This window comes from Panthera uncia, chromosome D1 (genome assembly GCF_023721935.1).
Source record: "Panthera uncia isolate 11264 chromosome D1, Puncia_PCG_1.0, whole genome shotgun sequence".
Taxonomy (NCBI): Eukaryota; Metazoa; Chordata; class Mammalia; order Carnivora; family Felidae; genus Panthera; species Panthera uncia.
In genome coordinates this window covers 48,350,360-48,369,857 of record NC_064808.1, presented here as the reverse complement: position 1 = coordinate 48,369,857, position 19,498 = coordinate 48,350,360, and the positions used below count along the sequence as shown (strand labels likewise).

At 38.9% G+C, this 19,498-nt stretch overlaps 1 protein-coding gene across 1 annotated transcript in view; it reads right to left on the bottom strand.

Moving 5' to 3' along the window:
- Positions 1–19,498, bottom strand: part of RIC3 (RIC3 acetylcholine receptor chaperone) — a 64,640-nt gene that overhangs the window by 20,840 nt on the left and 24,302 nt on the right. The window contains exons 2-4 of the mRNA XM_049650706.1: positions 13,212–13,438; positions 12,004–12,079; positions 9,901–9,994 (exon numbers count right to left, since the gene is read on the bottom strand). Coding sequence (XP_049506663.1) covers positions 9,901–9,994; positions 12,004–12,079; positions 13,212–13,438 — 397 coding nt within the window. The remainder of the gene's footprint in view (positions 1–9,900; positions 9,995–12,003; positions 12,080–13,211; positions 13,439–19,498) is intronic.

The following is a 19,498-nucleotide window of genomic DNA, read 5'->3' as shown; positions in this document are numbered from 1 at the left end:
ACATATTCAGCTAAAATCTTACATTTATTGGGCCTCTTACAGCTCTATTCCTCCTATCAGTACAGGAGTCCTGACTTGTCACAACTGCTCATCAGCTCTACATAACTCCTAATTCTTACTATTAAAACAAGATGCCCCCCTCTGTGGGGGGCATCTGGGGAAGCTAGGGCACCCCTAGCTAAGAGAGCTTATGTGCTAGTATTAAAAATATATAAAGAACTTATAAAACTCAACACCCCAAAAACAAATAACGCAGTTAAAAAATGGGCAGAAGACATGAAAAAACATTTTTCCAAAGACGACGTACAGATGGCCAACAGACACATGAAAAGATGCTCAACATCACTCATTGTAAGAAAAATACAAATCAAAACTACAATGAAATACCACCTCACACCTGTCAGAATGGCTAAAATTAGCTACACAGGAAACAAAAGATGTTGGTGAGGATGCACAGAAAGGAGAAGCCTCTTGTACTGTTGGTGGGAATGCAAACTGGTGCAGCCTCTCTGGAGGACAGTATGGAGAGTCCTCAAAAGGTTAAAAATAGAACTACCCTATGATCCAGCAACTGTACTACTAGGTATTTACCCAAAGGATACAAAAATACTGATACATGCACCCTGATGTTTATAGCAGCACTATCAACAATAACCAAATTATGGAAAGAGCTCAAATGTCCATCAACTGATGAATAAAGAAGATGTGGTATATGTATATAACGGAATATTATTCAGCCATAAAAAAGAATAAAATCTTGCCATTTACAACAACATGGATGCAGTCAGAGAGTATTATGCTAAGCAAAGTAAGTCAGAGAGACAAATACCATACGATTTCACTCACATGTGGAATTTAAGACACAGAGGAACATGGTGAGGCAAGGAGAGGCAAACCATAAAACAGATTCTTAAGTATAGAGAACTGAGAGTTGCTGGAGAGGAGATGGATGGGAGGATGGGTTGAATGGGTGATGTGTACTAAGGAGGGCACTTGTAATGAGCACTGGGTTTTCTATGTTAAGTGATGAATCACTAAGTCTTAGACCTGAAACTAATACTACACTGTATGTTAACTAACTGGAATTTAAATAAAAACTTGGAAGAAAAAAAAAGCCTATGTGTTTATCACAAAGCTCTTACTCTTGGGCTGCACATGTTACTTCTCTGGACTGTCCCCAGGGCATTTTGGTTTTTACTTAATGAAACAATCTGGACTATGTTTCCTAACTCCTAGAAAACCAGAACCCCAATTTTAAAAGGAATTGCTAGGCTAGAAGCAGAAACAGGCAAGTGAAGCATTCTCAGAATCTAAGTTAAAGCATCCTCTTTTACCTATGAACAAATATATTCCTATTGTCCATATCATGTATTAGGCAATTAATCATGGCCCACCTTACATCTTCTGAATGTTTTCATAGATTCCTCATTGTCTCACTTTGGTTTGATAGTCATGGAAGGCACTGATAAGTTCAGGATGGTGTAGGCAGAGTGCCATGAACATTGCAAGTGCTCAATAAATATGTGTTAGTTTAATTGGCCCCCATTTCCTCACCATGCATTTTCTCCCATATTCTAGAAATCTGGCTTCCACTCCATCATTTTACCACAACTTGTGAAAATCATCAATGATACTTTACTCAAGTCCAAGAATCTTTTCTTCACATCTCATTCTTCTCGACTTCTGTGTACTGTGAACTATCCTTTCCTTGAAATGTTCTCTTCCCTTGGCCATTGAGACATTCGTAATTCCTCCCACTTCTTTTAACCATCCCTTGGATCTCTGATCTTGGCTCACTTTCCCCCATCCACCTCCTAAACACATGGTTTTCCTGAGGGATCGATCCTTGGGCTCTCACTTCATTCTTATAGTCATGCCTTCAGGAAGCTAACCCAGTATCACAAATTAAACCACCACCTCTACATAGATGATGCCCAAACTCTACCTCTAATCTTGACTTTTCACATGAAAACCAGTATCATCTAGGCATTTCCACTTAGAGGTCTTGCCGTTAATGAAGTTAACCTTAAATTCACTCTTCCAGGTCCTAGTTGGCCCAGGATAAGGAAAAGCTGCATGAGCAGCCAGGTTTGGAGAAGTTGGGGATGGCAGATTCTAAGATGCTAGAAAAATGGAAGTTCAAGTTGGAACTTTTAAGTTTTATAAAATCAGAGGAGCCATCAAGTTCTGAATCCAAAAGTAAAGCATGGAGAGAATGAAACAGTTTCTTATAACACCATTCAGGACTAGCACAGAATTCAGACCAGCAAAAGACTGCAGGCTACTGCCACACAGTATGATGCGCCTTACGAATCTGATCTCATCTTTCCCCATGGCCCTTACTCTTACCTCCAACCAAATGACTTCCAAACTTGTGTCCTTGTTCCTGACTTCAATACCCAAGTTTCCTATTGTTGTTGTAGATCATACATAACATGTTCTGATGGCACCTCAACCAAATTCAAAGCTGAACTCATGATCTCAATCCCAAAGTCTCATCTTCTTTCTCCTCTTCTGTGTTTTTATCTTGGTTGATATCATAACCTTCCTTATAGTTTGGGCTATAAGTCTTCCCAACTCATCTTTAGTTCTTTCTTCTCCTTCACTGCTCTTACCTAGTTTTCCTTTGGGGGAACAAATTTATTTTCTGCTCATAACGCAAAGGTTACAGTGAGGCTATGCATCCCCTCACCTCTCCCCTTCAAGGGTGGCCACATGGCCCATAGCCAATCATCACACTCCATCCCTTGGTTGCAGTGACTGATTCAGTGATATATACAGGATCCAAGTTAGGGTAACTGTACTTTCTCCTAAGACTCGGTCTTGAATGCAGCAAAGCCAGATCTGAAAACTTTTCACATTAATTCATTCTAGCATCAGTCCTTGAAGAGACTGTCCATTTGTTCCTTCCTCTAAATCCCCAGAGCTGCTCTGGTTCCCACTCTAAAACCTGGATCTTCAGCTATTCTTTTGATATTGTGACCTACCCCATACTTTTCCAATAAATTCTGTCACCTTCTCCAAGTTTTTGCTACCCAGAGTTGGCTGTTTGCTATCAAGGAAACCCTGAAAACAGCATGTGATTTTGTTTTAAAGTTTTTATTCACTCATTTATGTAACCTCTATACCCAACATGGGACTCGAACTCACAACCCTGAGATCAAGAGTCACATGCTCTTCTGACTGAGCCAGTCAGGTGCCCCCAGCCTAGGACTTTTTCCCCCCTCCATCAAGTCCCCTTAATTTGGCCCCTCATTTCCACTCTCACTGGCCTGTTTATTACCTTTTGCTAGAACTTTTTCAGTAACCTTCTAACATGTAGTCACTCTACATATCACTAGAAGTATTACTTTTCTAAAGCACAGAAGATCATGACATTTCTCTTCAAAAGCCTTCAGAGGCATTCCACTATAAAGACAGAATTCCAAATTTCTCAGCCTACCATTCAGGGTCTTCCAGTCTGGAGTTTACTTCTCTAATTTCCTCTCCCCTTACTTACCTCCCTACCCATTTACCACAGCCCTGATGTTCTCCACTCTAGTTACCTAGGACTACATGCTATTCCAAAACCATGTCTTGACTCTTTCACCTTGTTTGCGGCTTATGCCACCCTCTCAGTCTGAAACATTGTCACCCCCTGAACTCTGCCTGTAGAAATCCTTTCATCCTATAAAGGCTTATACAAATTATTTCTTTTCCATAGAGCTTCTGTGGTAGACAGAATGATGTTCCCTTCTCCACTCCCCAAATAAGTCCACATACTAACCCTGGAACCTAAAAGGATACTACTTTATATATCAGGAGACTTATGGTTGCAGATAGAATTCCTGTTGCAAATCAGCTGGCCTTAAAATAGAGAGATTATCCTGGGTTTCCTGAGAAGGCACAATGTAATTATAAGGGGTCCTTAAAGATGGAGGACAGAGGCAGAAGAGGTCAGAGTAATATGATGTAAGAAGGTCTCAACCCACTATTGCTGGCCTTGAAGATGAAAGAAAAGGTCCACTGAGCCAAGGAATGTGGTCTCTAAACGCTGAAAAAGACAAGGAAATGGATTTTCCCCCAGAGCCTCCAGAAGGAAATGCAGTCCTGCCACCTTGATTTTAGCCCAGTTTAAGACTTCTAACATAGAGAACTGTGAAATAATAATTGTGTGTGGTTTTAAGGCATTGTTTGTGGTCATTTGTCACAGTGGCCATAGAAAACTAATATACATCCCTGGAGTATAGTTGCCTGAGATATAGTTCCTTATAGAGAAAATAATACCTGCCATTGACAACCACACAGGGCTGCACAGAACAAATCAAGCTAGGTGCCAAAGAAGATATTCTTATTATTGCTGAAATGGCCTGCTTTATTTAAAGTACTTTCTTTATATCTACCTCATTCATTCTTTCAACATATACTGACATTGTCAGTGCACCAGCACTAGGAATAAAAATTTGAACAATAAAAATTTCCTGTCTTCAAGAAGGTTATAGGGCATTAGGGAAGACAGAAAAGTTAGTGGAAGATCAGAAAGTAATAGGATGCTTAATATATTCAGCAAACCTAGGTGGCATGGGAGCACACCAGAGGGATGTCTGAGTTTGAGGTTCAGGGATGCTGAGAGAAAATGATGTCTAAGTTGAGACCTACAAGAGAGAGTTAAAAATGAGGATATACGGGATAGGGGTCAGGGAGACATTCAATAAAGGAGAAAAGTATATGCAAAGTCCTAGAAGCAAAAGCAGATGAGTATTTTAGAGGAAAAGCAAGTAGTCGTTGTGGCTGGAACACAGAGGGAGTGATGGAGAAAGCAACAAAGGTAGGTAGAGTCATGTCACCCACACCATGTAAGCCAGGTTAAAGATTCTGTACTTTAACAAGATCAATAGGAACCCGTTAAAGGGTTAAGAGAAAAAAAGATAACCCATTTGTTTGGAAGAGAAAGCGAATCAAAGAGAGGCAAAATTAGAGAAGAGGAAACCACATGAGATACCACACAGGACAGTCCTGATCTATGTCAAAAGTCAAGGCTCAGGGCAAGATCCCTGATGAGCAAAGATGCAAAAACTTCAACAAAATATTAGCAAACCAAATCCAACCATACTTTAAAAGTATCATTCACTATGATCAAGTGGGATTTATTCCAGGGATGCAGGATGGTTCAATATCCACAAATCAATCAACATATACATCACATTAACAAAACATAGGATTAAAACCACATGATCATCTCAATAGATGCAGAAAAAACATTTGACAAAATTCAACATCTATTCACGGTAAACTCTCAGCAAAGTGGGCTTGGAGGGAACATACCTCAACATAATAAAGGCTATATAGGATGAACCTACACCTAACATCATACTCAATGGTGAAAAAGTGGAAGCTTTTCCTCTAAGATCAGGAACAAGACAAGGGTGTTCACTCTTGCCCCTTATTTTCAACATAGTACTGGAAGTCCTAGCCTCAACAATCAGACAAAAATAAATAGAAGGCATCCAAACTGGTAAGGAAAAAGTAAAACTGTCATTATTTGCAAATGACATACTATATACAGAAAACCCTGAAGACGCCACCAAAAAACTATTACACCTAATAAATGAATTCAGTAAAGCTGCAGGACACAAAATATATAGAAATCTGTTTTATAGAAACCTGCATTTCTATATACTAATAATGAAGTAGCAGAAAGAAAAATAAAATGTACGATTGCACCAAAAAGAATAAGAGAAATAAATTTTAAAAAATATATTTATTTATTTGTTTGAGAGAGAGACAGAGACAGAGACAGAGAGAGAATGAGAGCAGGGGAGGGGGCAGAGAGAGAGGCAGAAAGAATCCCACGAATCCCAACACAGGGCTCGAACCCACGAACTGTGAGATTGTGACCTGAGCCGAAACCAAGAGCCAGATGCTTAACCAACTGAGCTACCCAGAAATAAATTTATTCCACCAAGGAATACATTTAAGGAAGGAAGTGTGTGTGAACAAGATTAACACCATCTTGTACAAATCCACTATGATGACCACTCTGTGACCTGAAGCCTTCTTCAGTACAGCACTACCCTCACACACATATTCTTTTTGTTTGGACACACCCTTAAGTAGACCCTTGGGGTATAAAATCCTTGAATCTTCTCTGGAGACAGGACTGTGATTCTGAAACATTTCTTCCCAGTTCTCCCAGAAATACTGCCCAATCTCCAGGGCTATAAAAGCATGTCTTATGGGAAGTGGGTTGTGGAGATCTACTCAATTTGCAGCCACCCACAACACACTTCTGCTCATAGGTCCTTTTAATAAACCATTTATTGGCATCTGGATTCCTCAGCCTTCCTGTTCGATCTTATGTCACCTCAGGCCTTTGGGGATCATTTTGCATATATCTCCCTTTCATAAATAAGGTGAAAGACCTATACTCTACAGCCTATAAGACACCAATGAAAGAAACTGAAGACAATACAAACAAATGGAAAGATATACCACAGTCACCAACTGGAAGAATATTGTTAAAATGTCCATACTACCCAAAGCAACCTACAGATTCAATGCAATCTCTATCAAAACACCAACGGCGGGGCGCCTGGGTGGCTCAGTCACCCAGCGTCTGACTTCAGCTCAGGTCATGATCTCATGGTTTGGTCCTTGAGTTCAAGCCTGGAGCCTGCGTCCGGCTCTGTGCTGGCAGCCCAGAGCCTGGAGCCTGCTTCAGATTCTGTGTCTCCCTCTCTCTCTGCCCATCCCCCACTCATGCCCTGTCTCTCAAAAATACATAAATGTTAAAAAAAAAATTTTTTTTAAAGAAAATGCCAATGGCATTTTCACAGAACTAGAATATAAAAATCTGAATAGAACCACAAAACACCCCAAACAGCCAAAGCAATCTTGAAAAGGAAGAACAAAGCTCAAGGTAGCACAATCCCAGATTTCAAGATAAACTACAAAGTTGTAGTTATCCACTATGGTACAGTATGTACTGGCACAAAAATAGACATATAGATAAATGGAAGAGGATAGAAATCCCAGAAAAAACCCCCACACCTATGTGGTCAATTACTCTATGATGACAAATGAGGCAAGAATATACAACGGAGAAAATATAGTCTTCAATCAATGGTGTTGGGAAAACTGGACAGCTACATGCAAAAGAATAAAGCTGGACCACTTTCTTACATCATACACAAAAAATAAACTCAAAATGGATTAAAGACCTAAATGTGAGACCTGAAACCATAAACTCCTAGAACATAGGCAGTAATCACTTTGACATCAGCCTTGGTGACTTTCTTCTAGATAGATCTCCTCAGGCAAGGAAAACAACAGCAAAAATAAACTATCAGGACTACCCTAAAATAAAAAGCTTTTGCACAGCAAAGGAAATCAACGAAATGAAAAAGCAACCTACTGAATGGGAGAAGATAGTTACAAATGATATTTCCGATGAGTTAATATCTAAAATATATAAAGAACTTTTACAACTCAACACCAAACCACCTCCCCACCACCAACAAATAATCCATTTAAAATAGGCAGAGGACCTGAACAGATATCTTCCCAAGGAAGATATACAGATGGCCAACAGACATATGAAAAGATGCTCAACATCACTAATCATCAGGGAAATACAAATCAAAACCACAATAAGGTATCACCTTACACCTGTCAGAATGGCTAGAATCAAAAAGGTAAATAACAAGCGTCGGGGCACCTGGGTGGCTCAGTTGGTTGAGCGTCCGACTTGGGCTCAGGTCATGATCTCACAGCTCGTGAGTTCGAGCCTTGCGTTGGGCTCTGTGCTGACAGCTCAGAGCCTAGAGCCTGCTTTGGATTCTGTGTCTCCCTCTCTCTCTGCCCCTAACCCACTTGCATTCTGTCTCTGTCTCTCTCAAAAATAAATAAACATTAAAAAAAATTTTTTTTAAAAAAGAAGTAACAAGTGTTGGCAAGGATGTAGAGAAAAAGAAACCCTACTGCACTGTTGGTGGGAATGTACACCGATGCAGCCACTGTGGAAGACGGTACAGAGGTTCCTCAAAAAATTAAAAATAGATACACTATATGATCCAGTAATTCCACTACTTGGCACTTACCCAAAGAAAACAGCACCACTAATTCAGAAAGTATGTACCCCTATGTTTACTGCAGCATTATTTACGACAGCCAAGACATGGAAGCAACCCAAGTGTCCATCAATGGGATGAATAAAGAAGATGTGGTGTGTATATATGTACACACACACACACACACACACACAGAGGAATGTTACTACCAAGCCATAAAAAAGAATGAGATCTTGCCACTCACAATATGGATGGACCTAGAAGGTTATTATGCTAAGTGAAATCAGTCAGAGAAAGACAAATACCATGATATCCCTTACATGTGGAATCTTAAAAAAAAAAAAAAAAAAAAAAAACCCTAACACAGAAACAGACTCAAATACACAGAACTGATGGTTGCTGGTGGGGGGAGTAGGTGAAATAGGTAAAGGTATTAAGAGGTATAAACTTTGTTATAAAATAAATAAGTCATGTAGATGAAAAGTACACCACAGAGAATTTAGTCAATATTGTAATGATTTATGGTGACAGGTGGTAACTATACTTATTATGGTGGGCATTGTGTTTATACTGAAACTAACGGAACACTGTATGCCAACCTCAAAAAAGAAAAAAAAAGGTAAAGGCATTCATTCATTTTCATTCATTCACTCATTCTTCCCTTTCAGCTAATACTTTTTTAGGGCCTACTGTTGGCCTGTGCTAGGCTCTGGGAATAATACAGATAATCCCTGCCCTAGCAGAGCTTAGAATATTTTGCACAGAGACAGAATTATTAACTAGGAATAAATAATAAGACATGGTGATTGGCAAGACACAGAAGTGAAGGAAAAGGGAAATCAGGAACAATATCTGATTTCTGCTTTGGGCAATTAAATAGATGGTGGAGCCATTTGCTCCTATTAAAGGTGAAGTAGGGTCAGCTGGGGATAGATGAGGATTTTCATTTTGCACATTCATTCATTCATTCATTCAAGAAACATTTATCAATTGAAGATGGGCAGTTAATCGAGGAGATGTGTTCAGTAGGACCCTAAATACAGAGGTCAGGAAGTGAAGGGTCTTAGCAAAGAATGCCATGATTTACTCTTCTACCATGATAATACATGTATACAAATGCTTATATCAGAAGTATTATTTTTCAACAGTAAGAATTTCCTCAGTATCTATTATGTGAACACAGTGAACAAAACAGACTAAGTCTGTCCTCAATAAGTTCATATCCCAGCAATGCATGCCATAAATCCACAGTCCCACATGCATCCTCAACATGCCTGCTATAGCTGTTTTCTGCCCAAGGCTGCACCCTCACTTCTCCTTCAGGCCATGCCATGCTTCCAGGAGGTGAATGATTACAACTGGATATACTGCTTCAAGAAGGAAATTTTGCTGATCATAGGGACAGAAATAAGGACACTTCAATTCTGACTCCTGGATTCTTTCCTTAAGCTGTGTCCTTGGGATGGATACTGTGCTAAGTATGATACGTAATCTCTTTTCTCTTTTCTGTCTCAAGCAGATTAAAAAAGGGCATACTTTAAGTAAAACCAGATTATTAGACAGCTATGAAATCATCTTCAATAGAACCTGGCTACTTGGCGCTGCAGCACTGCTCCTAAACTTGCCCCTCACAATAATGTGCACACACTGAACACAGACTCTTGAAAGCTGAGACTCTGGTAAGCAGATGGAATGAAAATGGAAATGCTTAGTGAGAAATCATATGTAAATGACAAATAAGTTAACAATTATATAAAATGAAAGCAAGTCGTCCAGAAATCAAAAGCAAAATTTTGAATTGATTCTTTAAATAAATGGGAAATAGCCTGAGTCCTCTTATGTGAAAACCTACCTCTCACCATTAGGTCCCACTCTGTTGATTAATTTTTCCATGGCTTCCTCAGTCTCCTTCAGTTTTTCTTGCAGTTGAACAAGCTCAAAGTTGGCTGAAAAACAAGTATCACTCTTAAGAACCAATCATACACAATCTCCAAAGCTCTTTTCTGAAACTGGCTGGCTGGGACGCCCCACCCTACTGGGATTCCACCTGGTTGTGAAATTCAGAATAGAGGCTCCAAGTCCTTCCAGCTGGTCCCATCAGGACACAAAGGGTCTCACAAAGAGGTGAGACCTCAAGAATTCGTGTTTAGGGAGTAATGAACAAATCACTCTCTTACACACAGAAACACAGCAGACCCAGCTAAAGAAAATACCTGGGAGTGAAAAAATACCCCTACATGGTCACCTAAGAAGAAATGAAGAAGATAAACATAGTCCTTCTAATCCAAGTGATGCTGGGGGTTAAAGTACCAAACCTGAAAGGTACTTCAGAAAAGGAGTTAAGACCCCGAAAAGAGCAATATTTCACCTGCACCCAAAGTTTGAAAACCTATCTAGAAGATAATGGTTTAAATATTATGCTTCTTCAATAGGGGAAGTCTTGAGCTAGGGCTGAAACCTCCCTGCCCAAGGTTTCCAAACGACTCCTTTGGGGTGAAATGCTGTAACTGTGGCTCCCAATATTCTCAGTAAAGTTCAACAGAGATCACATCTATCTACCAAAATTAACATTAAGACCCTAAAAGTAAATCAGAAAAAAATAAGTCGATGAGTACACGAAATGAACTTTAAGGCATCAGGAAAATAAAATGCTGTTTATTATGCAGACAATCCAGTTTTTCTGTTTCATACCTGAGTACCCTTCTGCTGAGATATATTTAGGAGGTCACTGTAAAATATAGTATCTCAAAGGCCTTTTAATACTTCTAAAACAAATTCTTATACATGCAGTTAACATCTGAAAAGTGTCTAGAGAACTGTGCCATGTAAATGTTCATTTTTATTTTCTGCATGATTCAAAATTGAAAAATAAAAAGTAGATATAACTGCTACATTATAAAACAGCTGCTCTTAGGAATTCACTTTATTTACTTTTGTTTTAACTGAATCATGTGACTGGATACAGAATTTGCTGCTCTTTTCAAAATTATTTTTCTGATGCATTTACCATCACTGTTGGTTAGATGTTATCACAAAAGCTTTCTTAAAGGATTCCTTGAATATTTAAGATTTCTAAAAAGGATGCAGACTGTGACTGGGGTATCTACTTCCACAGAGAATCTAGAGTAAATCTAAAAAGAAGTTACATCGGAGGGCAGAGGCTTCAGTGGCTCAGCCTTTCATTTTGCTTCTTTCTTTTAAAAACTCCTGATGAGACTTCATTATCCACAGGATAAAGCAATTTGGCCTCCAAACCTGCAACAATATGGCATAACCTACCTACTCTTCAGGCCTTCTTTCCTACAGCCATCTTACATCAGGTTGGGTCTTCCTCAAGTCATCTCATCTATCAAACAGGACCCAGCTCGAGATCATTCCCTGCAAGGCTTTTGCCAAATCCATTCCAGATAGTAAACTTTTCACAAGTTATTTTTCCTAACCTCCATCCCAGACTCTGAATTATTAGAAGGGAGAGCCATGCCATAGACACTTCATTTCCCCAGAGAGCACAGAATATTCTACTTGGTCAGTAAATATATGATGACCATGTCTCATGAGTCAGAAGGGTTAAACTCTGTCCCTAGATCTCACAACTGATTTTGGCAATGGCTTGATCTCTCTTCCTTAGTTTTCCTCTCTGTGAAATAAAGATATCTGCTACCAATATTCTAAAGTCTGGAAATGAGAAGTAACCCATTCCAAATGTGCATTATTAATTTGCTAATATAAAAAAGTAAACTGACAGTTTTGTACTTTTCATAACTCTTTCTCTTAAAAGCCCAACGTCAATATGGAAACTTGAGAATTTTCAGAGCTTAGGTAAAAATGGCATCAGATTAATTTGGGGCAATTTCTGAGAAATGCTTTTAAGAAATATCCACAGACTGTTCCTCTGGCTAAATTATGGTGGTCTGACTCAATAAAACTTGTCCACCTACTGAAAAGGAGCACTTACTAATTTTCCTGTGGGTGTTTCCAGCTGTGGCAGTAGAGCATTTCCGATCCTCTGCAGGAGTTTTCCCCTTTGAAAGCTGAGAATTGAAGGAGGTACAGCACATCAACAGCAGCTGAGAAACTCAAAGTCATGGAACTCCTCATATTAAATGAAAAAAGAAAAGGTTGGGAGACAAAAACTAAGTCGGAAATCAAACGGCAATATTAGAGAAACATCTCAAAAAAAAAAAAAAAAAAAAAAAAAACAGTAGAGAGAAAGAGCCAATAGAAGGTTCCCAAGTGAAAAACCATCAATGCACAAAGAAAGAAAGAAAGAAAGAAAGAAAGAAAGAAAGAAAGGAAATAAATAAATAAATAAATAAATAAATCTCTTTCCAGGTCATCTGCCTTGCCCACACTCATCTAAAAAGGGGACGTGTAGCCCTCGGGGATGTTCTTACAGAGGCAACTCGGGCCCCCTGCAGAGTTCCTGGGCAAGAAGGAACTCACCTTTTACTCTGGTTAGAGGGGCACAGTGAATATTTAAGATTTCCCAAAAGAATGCAGAATGTGACTTCTGCTCCACTTCACGGTCTCTAGGCCCATAACCTGCTGAGGCCTGCCTGGAGGTGGAACTTAATTGGGAATCTGTTTTTAAAGGACCCAAACCATGTCTCCCTAGAGCTAGGAAACAGCAGGCTTAGTTTCAGGATGCGGCAGTTTTTGTTTCAGAATTACTGCAGAGGATGTTAAAAACAGCACCTCATACTCCTAGAAGGGGAAAGAAGGACAAAGTGGTGTTGGTACGGTCATTATTTGGCCTCACAGTGGCTGCTTGGAAATCATTGTGCTAATCCTAATGACGAAGGTCTTCTTAGAATATCTTTATGCCTTTTCAGCTTGCAAAGATACCCAATAAAAAAAATTAGGGTGGGAGAGGGCTTTGAACTTTGTTGCTCACTGTATTAGCAACTAGAAGACCCAAGTTCAAGTCCTGATTCTGCATTTCTAGTTGTGAATTCTAGGGTATACTGTTTAAGCTCTGAGAGAAGATTTTCTCTTCTATAAAACTGGAATAACAGTTATCCTAAGTACCTCATAAAGAGGAAGCAAGGCTTAAAGATGATTTTAATAAAGGTTATGAACTGTAAAGAGTTCTAATACCAACAATGATTTTTATTATGATATTGGATTTTATTGATATAATATGATCGAGATGATTCCACTTACCTTAAATAGAATATATAGTATATATAAAAAAATCCCAAAACCATAGATTGGAATAATCTGTCCCATCAGGCCTCTTCCACTACCTCCTCCTCCAGTGCCTCCACCTGATCCTTTGGCCTTTGCAAATGCCTCTGCGAGGTGAGACCTCTGGAAACGAGCCCCAAGGGTCTGGCCATCTGAGGGTGGCTGGTGATGATGCATCATAGGTGGAAATCGACCCAACTTTCCTGAGAAAATAATCAGTATTTATGTCTTCTACTATTTTAAATATTGCTATTATGAAAATACTTCATGCACTAAGGCATAGCAGAAGCCAACTCAAGTTTAAGAAAAAACAGAAACTTGATTATAAGGATACAGAGGTATCACACAGAAAATAAACATAATGTGGCAATCTCTAGCCGCTCACCCAAACCCATTTTCCCTTCCTTTCTAGGCCCATAGCTTGGTAACATTTTTCAGCTTCCCATACAGTTAAAGGAAGCCATGTGACAGACGTCCAACCAGAGGAATGTGAGTGATATGTGCTGGTTCAAGGCCTGGCCTATAAAACTTTCCATGTATTAAACTCCACACTCATTTCCCTTCTGCAGGCTTCATGCTGATACCTAGGGAGACCTCTGAAGTCATGTGATGAAAATGACAAAGCTTCCTTCCATCAATCTAGGTTCATGAATAACTGTGTGACACAGAGCCCTCCAGGGCTACCACCCCACCAACTTAGAACCATCTGGACTTGTTTACGTGAGTAAGAAATCAACTTCAATCGTGTTATGGCCATTATACACTTTGGAGTCTGTCACAGCAGTTAGCCACCACCAACTACTACAGAAAAGGAAATGTGATCTGGTCTCAGAAGAGAGAAGAACCCAAACTGGAAAGCTGGAAAGCCATTAGGATCTGGGACAGCTACTCTCACATTCCACTTCAATCTCCCTTTTTATGGGGCCATGAGGCTTTTTTTTTTCCCCCCTGTGTTTCTCTGTGCAGATCTTCTTCATTCTCCCTTCTGTGAAGACCATTTCTTTAGCTTCTTTGTGAACACAGAGGAAGATAGTCACCCCCAAGCCCCTCAATTTGCAGATCCTTCAAGAGGCCAGCACAGACTCATCACAGTCCCAAATTCCCTGGAGGAAGATTTTGAACACTCAGCTTGGGTAGGTATGCATCCCTTTCCAATCAGCTATAACTGAGCAGACAGGATTCATGTGGCACAAAAACAGGGTCACAGGGTTCCATGAGTGGAAGCACAGAGCTTGGAGAAAGGAGTGTGCATCAATGTTCTTGCATTTTTTTCCTCCATCAGGGGCAAACATTAACATCAACTGCCAAGCTCCTGAGAGCCATAGATGAGAAAGGTAAGTCCTTTCTTCAAAAGGCCATATAAACAAGCTTGTGTGGAAAAACCAACAGGAGCTAACGCTACAGAGCAGAAAACACTAGAGAACAGAAAGACTTCATAAATCAGACTGTAAAAATACAAACTATACAATACTGTTGGACTTGATTTTAACAAAATTACAGATTTCTGTTTGATAAAGACCACCACAGAGTTAAAGTAGATGACAGACAAGGAAAAGCTTATGCAACATCTACAATTGACAAGAGATTAAATATTTAAAATAGACATGGAATTTCTACAATTTGTTATTAAAAAAATCCTAAGAAACCCAATAGAAAGCGCCTACAGAAAGAGAAGCTTAAAGGATTAGCAAGTAAATAAAGAGATGATCAAATTGAAAGAAAACCCAACGAGTAAAATACAAATTAAAAGAATGAGATTGCACTGTTCACACCAATCAGAAGGGCAAAAATTAGAATGGTGGATAACAGCAAAGGTTGGCAAAGGTGGGGAAGAACTCTCATGCTCTGTGTGTAACAAGGTAAACAGATCTAACCATTTTGCTAAGAGATCTTAGTGACATGAAGTACTTAGTGATATCAAGTATGTCTATGTCCTATGTGATCCAGTGATCCCACTCTGGTGGGTAAATTCCAGAGGAATTCTGGATGGTCTATATGCAAATTACAGACTTTATAGAGCTGTGTGAGAATTTGCTGGGATGATAATGTAGCAGGGAGCTTAAAGTCACTTTGATTTTGATAATTAGAAGAATGGAAAATCAAAGTGAAGTGGATACAAATATGGAATCCTACGTAGCTTTTAGAAATCACACTTCAGACATACCTACAGCAACATGAACATCTTAAAAAGCACACAACTGAGTAAAAAGTAAGCAAATACCATTATGTAAGCGGACGGCATCATAATTATACTACATATGCCCTACATATATACTACATATATTAGCAAATATGTAAGTGTAAGGACATAAAACACAGAATGGACACATATGAATGAGGAAGGGAATGGCTATATGGACTGAAGATAAAGAGTTAACAAGAAATAAGAAAGGAAACTTGCACTCCTGATGTCAAAAAGCTGCTATCAACTGATGACTATCTTTAAGTCAACTGTGCTCCTGAGGTTAGAAAGAAGGTGGGTGGCCAGGTAGAGAGGTAAGACAGCTAGCCACTAGGTTTGGAAGCTGCCATCTGCCTTGTATCCTCTCTCAGCCTACTCCACTCCAATGGTCCTGCTTTCCCTCCCAATACTGACTTTGGAGGACATAAAAATTACGCCAGAAATGCTTTTTAAGAGTAGGTCAGCAACAGAAGCAGAGCTTCAGACAGTAGAACGAGGCCAGGTTAACACTCCTTATTCTGAGTGCTGGTGACTATGTAGCTATTAAACTGTCAAGGATCTTAATATATTAAGTGGTGAGTAATGGCTCTAAGGCTATAATACACCTTCAAAAAATGCCTAGCCAGTATTCAAGAAGCTAACCATTCTCTTGAGAGAAGCTGATTTATCAGATGGCTAGTGTTCAATATACTAGATTTAGTAATTGTGGTAATACCTTGTTGAACTTCATTTTACTGTACTGAGAACACACACTTCAAAACTTCATATAAAGCAAAAAAAATTAAAATCAGGTAATAGCACAAAAGGCATTATTTTGCATTTCTAAAATTGAAAAATGAGGACAATGCTGTACACTGTACATCTCTCCCCAAAACCTTTATAGTCTGTCAGCCAGGAAGATACTGCTACTGGACAGCTATTATGTTCAGTAGGTAGGAGAGAGCCCGTACATATAATAAACAACAGTCACACATTGAACAATGCTTTTAAAAAGTAGTATATTCAAAACAAACACCACCACAAAAGGACAGGGTATCATGGACCTTATTACTAGACAAACTAAATGTCTAAGCATTAAAAGAATGCAAAAGAAAAAATAAAAAGGAGTCAAAGGGGATCAATCGTTGAAGAGAATGAGACACAGAATAGCAGAGAAGCAGAACAGGAGGAAAGAAGAACACCTCCAACAATAAAGAGAGGAGAACAAAGAAGAACAAAGAATAAATAAGGCTAACTACCAAATTAGTTTGGCTCCATCTGGGGAAGTAACAAGAGACAAGAGGGAAGTGGAGGGGGAGGGTTTAAATGCTAACTTGTGGTGTATAAATTTCGTAACTGTGGGTCTAAGATCAAGGAAATGACTTAATGAGAAGTGTGTCTGAGAGGGATTAAATCTAGCATCTGAGTATAGGGCCTAATGCAGGGAGAAACTAGGGTGTGAGAAATCAGCAAGAAGGCAGTAATTAAGCTCTGAGATGCAAGGGCCTAAGGTGCTGGCTACAGCTATAAAGAGGAAGGAATAGGTCCAAGGGCTCTTAGCATGAAGTGATCAGCAGCATTTAATATTGAAAAGAACACAGAGCTAATGAGGGAAGAGGTCAGAAAACTCCAAGATTAGGAGTTTAATATACGAAGAGAAGAATGAAAACCATGCGTGGGTTTATGGCAAGGGGAAGACTGGGTACACGTTTTTCACACACTAAGTTCCAGGTGTTGGTGGCACATTCAGAAGAAATTGTTATTGGGCCACAGTTAGGCTTGAGAAGAAACTCTATAAACTACCTAAATGAAAAAGCTAATTAAAAGATTAAGTGAGTGAATTATTCCCATACTAAAAGTGTTGGTGGGATAGGTGTACTTAGGTGCAACAAGAGTAAGAAGAGACAATGGAGCTGTCAAAGAAGACTAGAAGCAAACCAGTTTCCTTAAAAACAAAACAAAACAAAACAAACAAACAAAAAAAAAAACAAAGAAGAACTGAAAGCAACTGAGAAGTCTAGAAGAAACTGATAAAAGACTAATGGCAACCCCCATTTTTAGACACAGTGTATCCTCGGGAGAAAGGATGGCTACCATATGAAATCTTGACTGTCCACCTATTTAGACAATAACAGAAACCAGTATACTACAAAGCATCATACAATCTGCAGAGTCAGAAGGAGTCTTAAAAATCATCTTCAGTCTTTTCAACAAATGGTATGGAGACAACTAGATATCCACCTGCATAAAGTTGGACCCCTACTTCACACTATTTTTAAAAATTAACTCAAAATTGATTAAAGACCTAAATGTGAGAAAACTATACAACTCTTAGAAGAAAACATAGACCTAAATCTTTGTGACCTTGGATTAGGTTTCTTAGACAGGACACCAAAACCACAAGCAAACAAAGAAAAAATAGGCAAACTGGACTTCATCAATTTAAAACTTTTGTGCTACAAAGGATACCATCAAAAAAAGTAAAGACAAAACACTGAATGGGAACAAATATTTGTAAAACACAGATCTGATAAGCTTCTAGTATCCGAAATATATAAATAACTCTTACCACTCAATAAGAAATAATCCAATCAAAAATGGTCAAAGGCTCTTAATAGACATTTCTCCAAAGAAGATATAGAAATGGCCAATAAGCACACGAAAAGATGTTCACCACCACTAGTCATCAAGGAAATGCAAATTAAACCCACAATTAGATTCACTACATTACACCCATTAAGATGCTATAATCAAAAAACAGATAATAGAGGCACCTGGGTGACTCAGTTGGTTAAGCGTCCAACTTTGGCTCAGGTCATGATCTCGCCATTCACAAGTCTGAGCCCCACACTGGGCTCTGTGCTGACAGCTCAGAGCCTGAAGCCTACTTTGGATTCTGTGTGTGTGTCTCTCTCTCTGCCCCTCCCCTGCTCACACTCTGTCTCTCTCTCAAAAATAAACATTAAAAAAACCCAGATAATAAAGTGTTGGCAAGGATGTGAGGAAAACTGAACTCTCATACTCTGCTGATGCGACTGTACAATAGTGTAGTCACTTTGAAAAACAGCCTGACAGTTCTTCAGAAGGGTAAATAAAGTTTCCATATGACCCAGCAATCCTACTCTTAGATATCTACCCAAGAAGAATACGTTCACACAATAACTTGTACAAAAATGTTCATAGCAGCCTTTTTCATACTTAGCAAAAAGTCCATCAACTTACAAATGGGTAAGTAAAATGTGGTATATCCATTAAATGGAATATTATTTGGCCATAAAAAGAATGAAGTACTGACACATGTTATAATACAGATGAACTTTGCAAACATTAAGTAAAACAAAAGAAAGCCAGTCATGTTAGACCATATATTACATGATTCCAATAATATGAAATGTCCAGAATAGGCAAATCTATGAAGACAAAAGTAGATTAGTGGTTGCCTAGGGCTGAAGGGTGAGGGGGGAAAGAGAGTGACTGCTAATGGGTATGAAGTTTTTTGTGTGTATGTGGGAGGGTGATATAAATGTTCTAAAATTGCGGTGATAGTTTTATAACTCTGACTATATTAAAAACCACTGACTGTACACTTTAAACAGATAAATTGCCTGGTATGTGAATTATATCCCAATAAAGCTTTTTAAAAAGTCATCTGCTCTAACCACCTGTGTTCAATACCCTCCCCTTCCTTAAGTGGAGGCCCTGACTTTGCTGAATACCATTAAGCAGGAAACTCAGTATTGCCCCCAGGAAGTTCATGCCACCTCTGGACAGCTCTGTTAGAATGGTCTTCTTTATACTGAGTTAATGAGTAATGGGAATAAGAAGGAAATAAACCATAGGGTTTCAAAAAGCAACACTGAATGTGATATGGCAAAAAAGTAGGGAAACATGACTGATAGGGTTTGCAGACTGGAAAGTAGAGGAATACTTTTTTCAAAGGTAAGGAAGAGAAGGAATTGGGGAGCAATGGATATCTAGATAGGCTAGATAGTAAAAATAGGTTTTATATCTTGGAGAAATGCAAATACATATTTTGTATTTGGTGTAATACTTCACATATTACTAAACACTTAATGTACCACACACAGAGATTAAAATGATA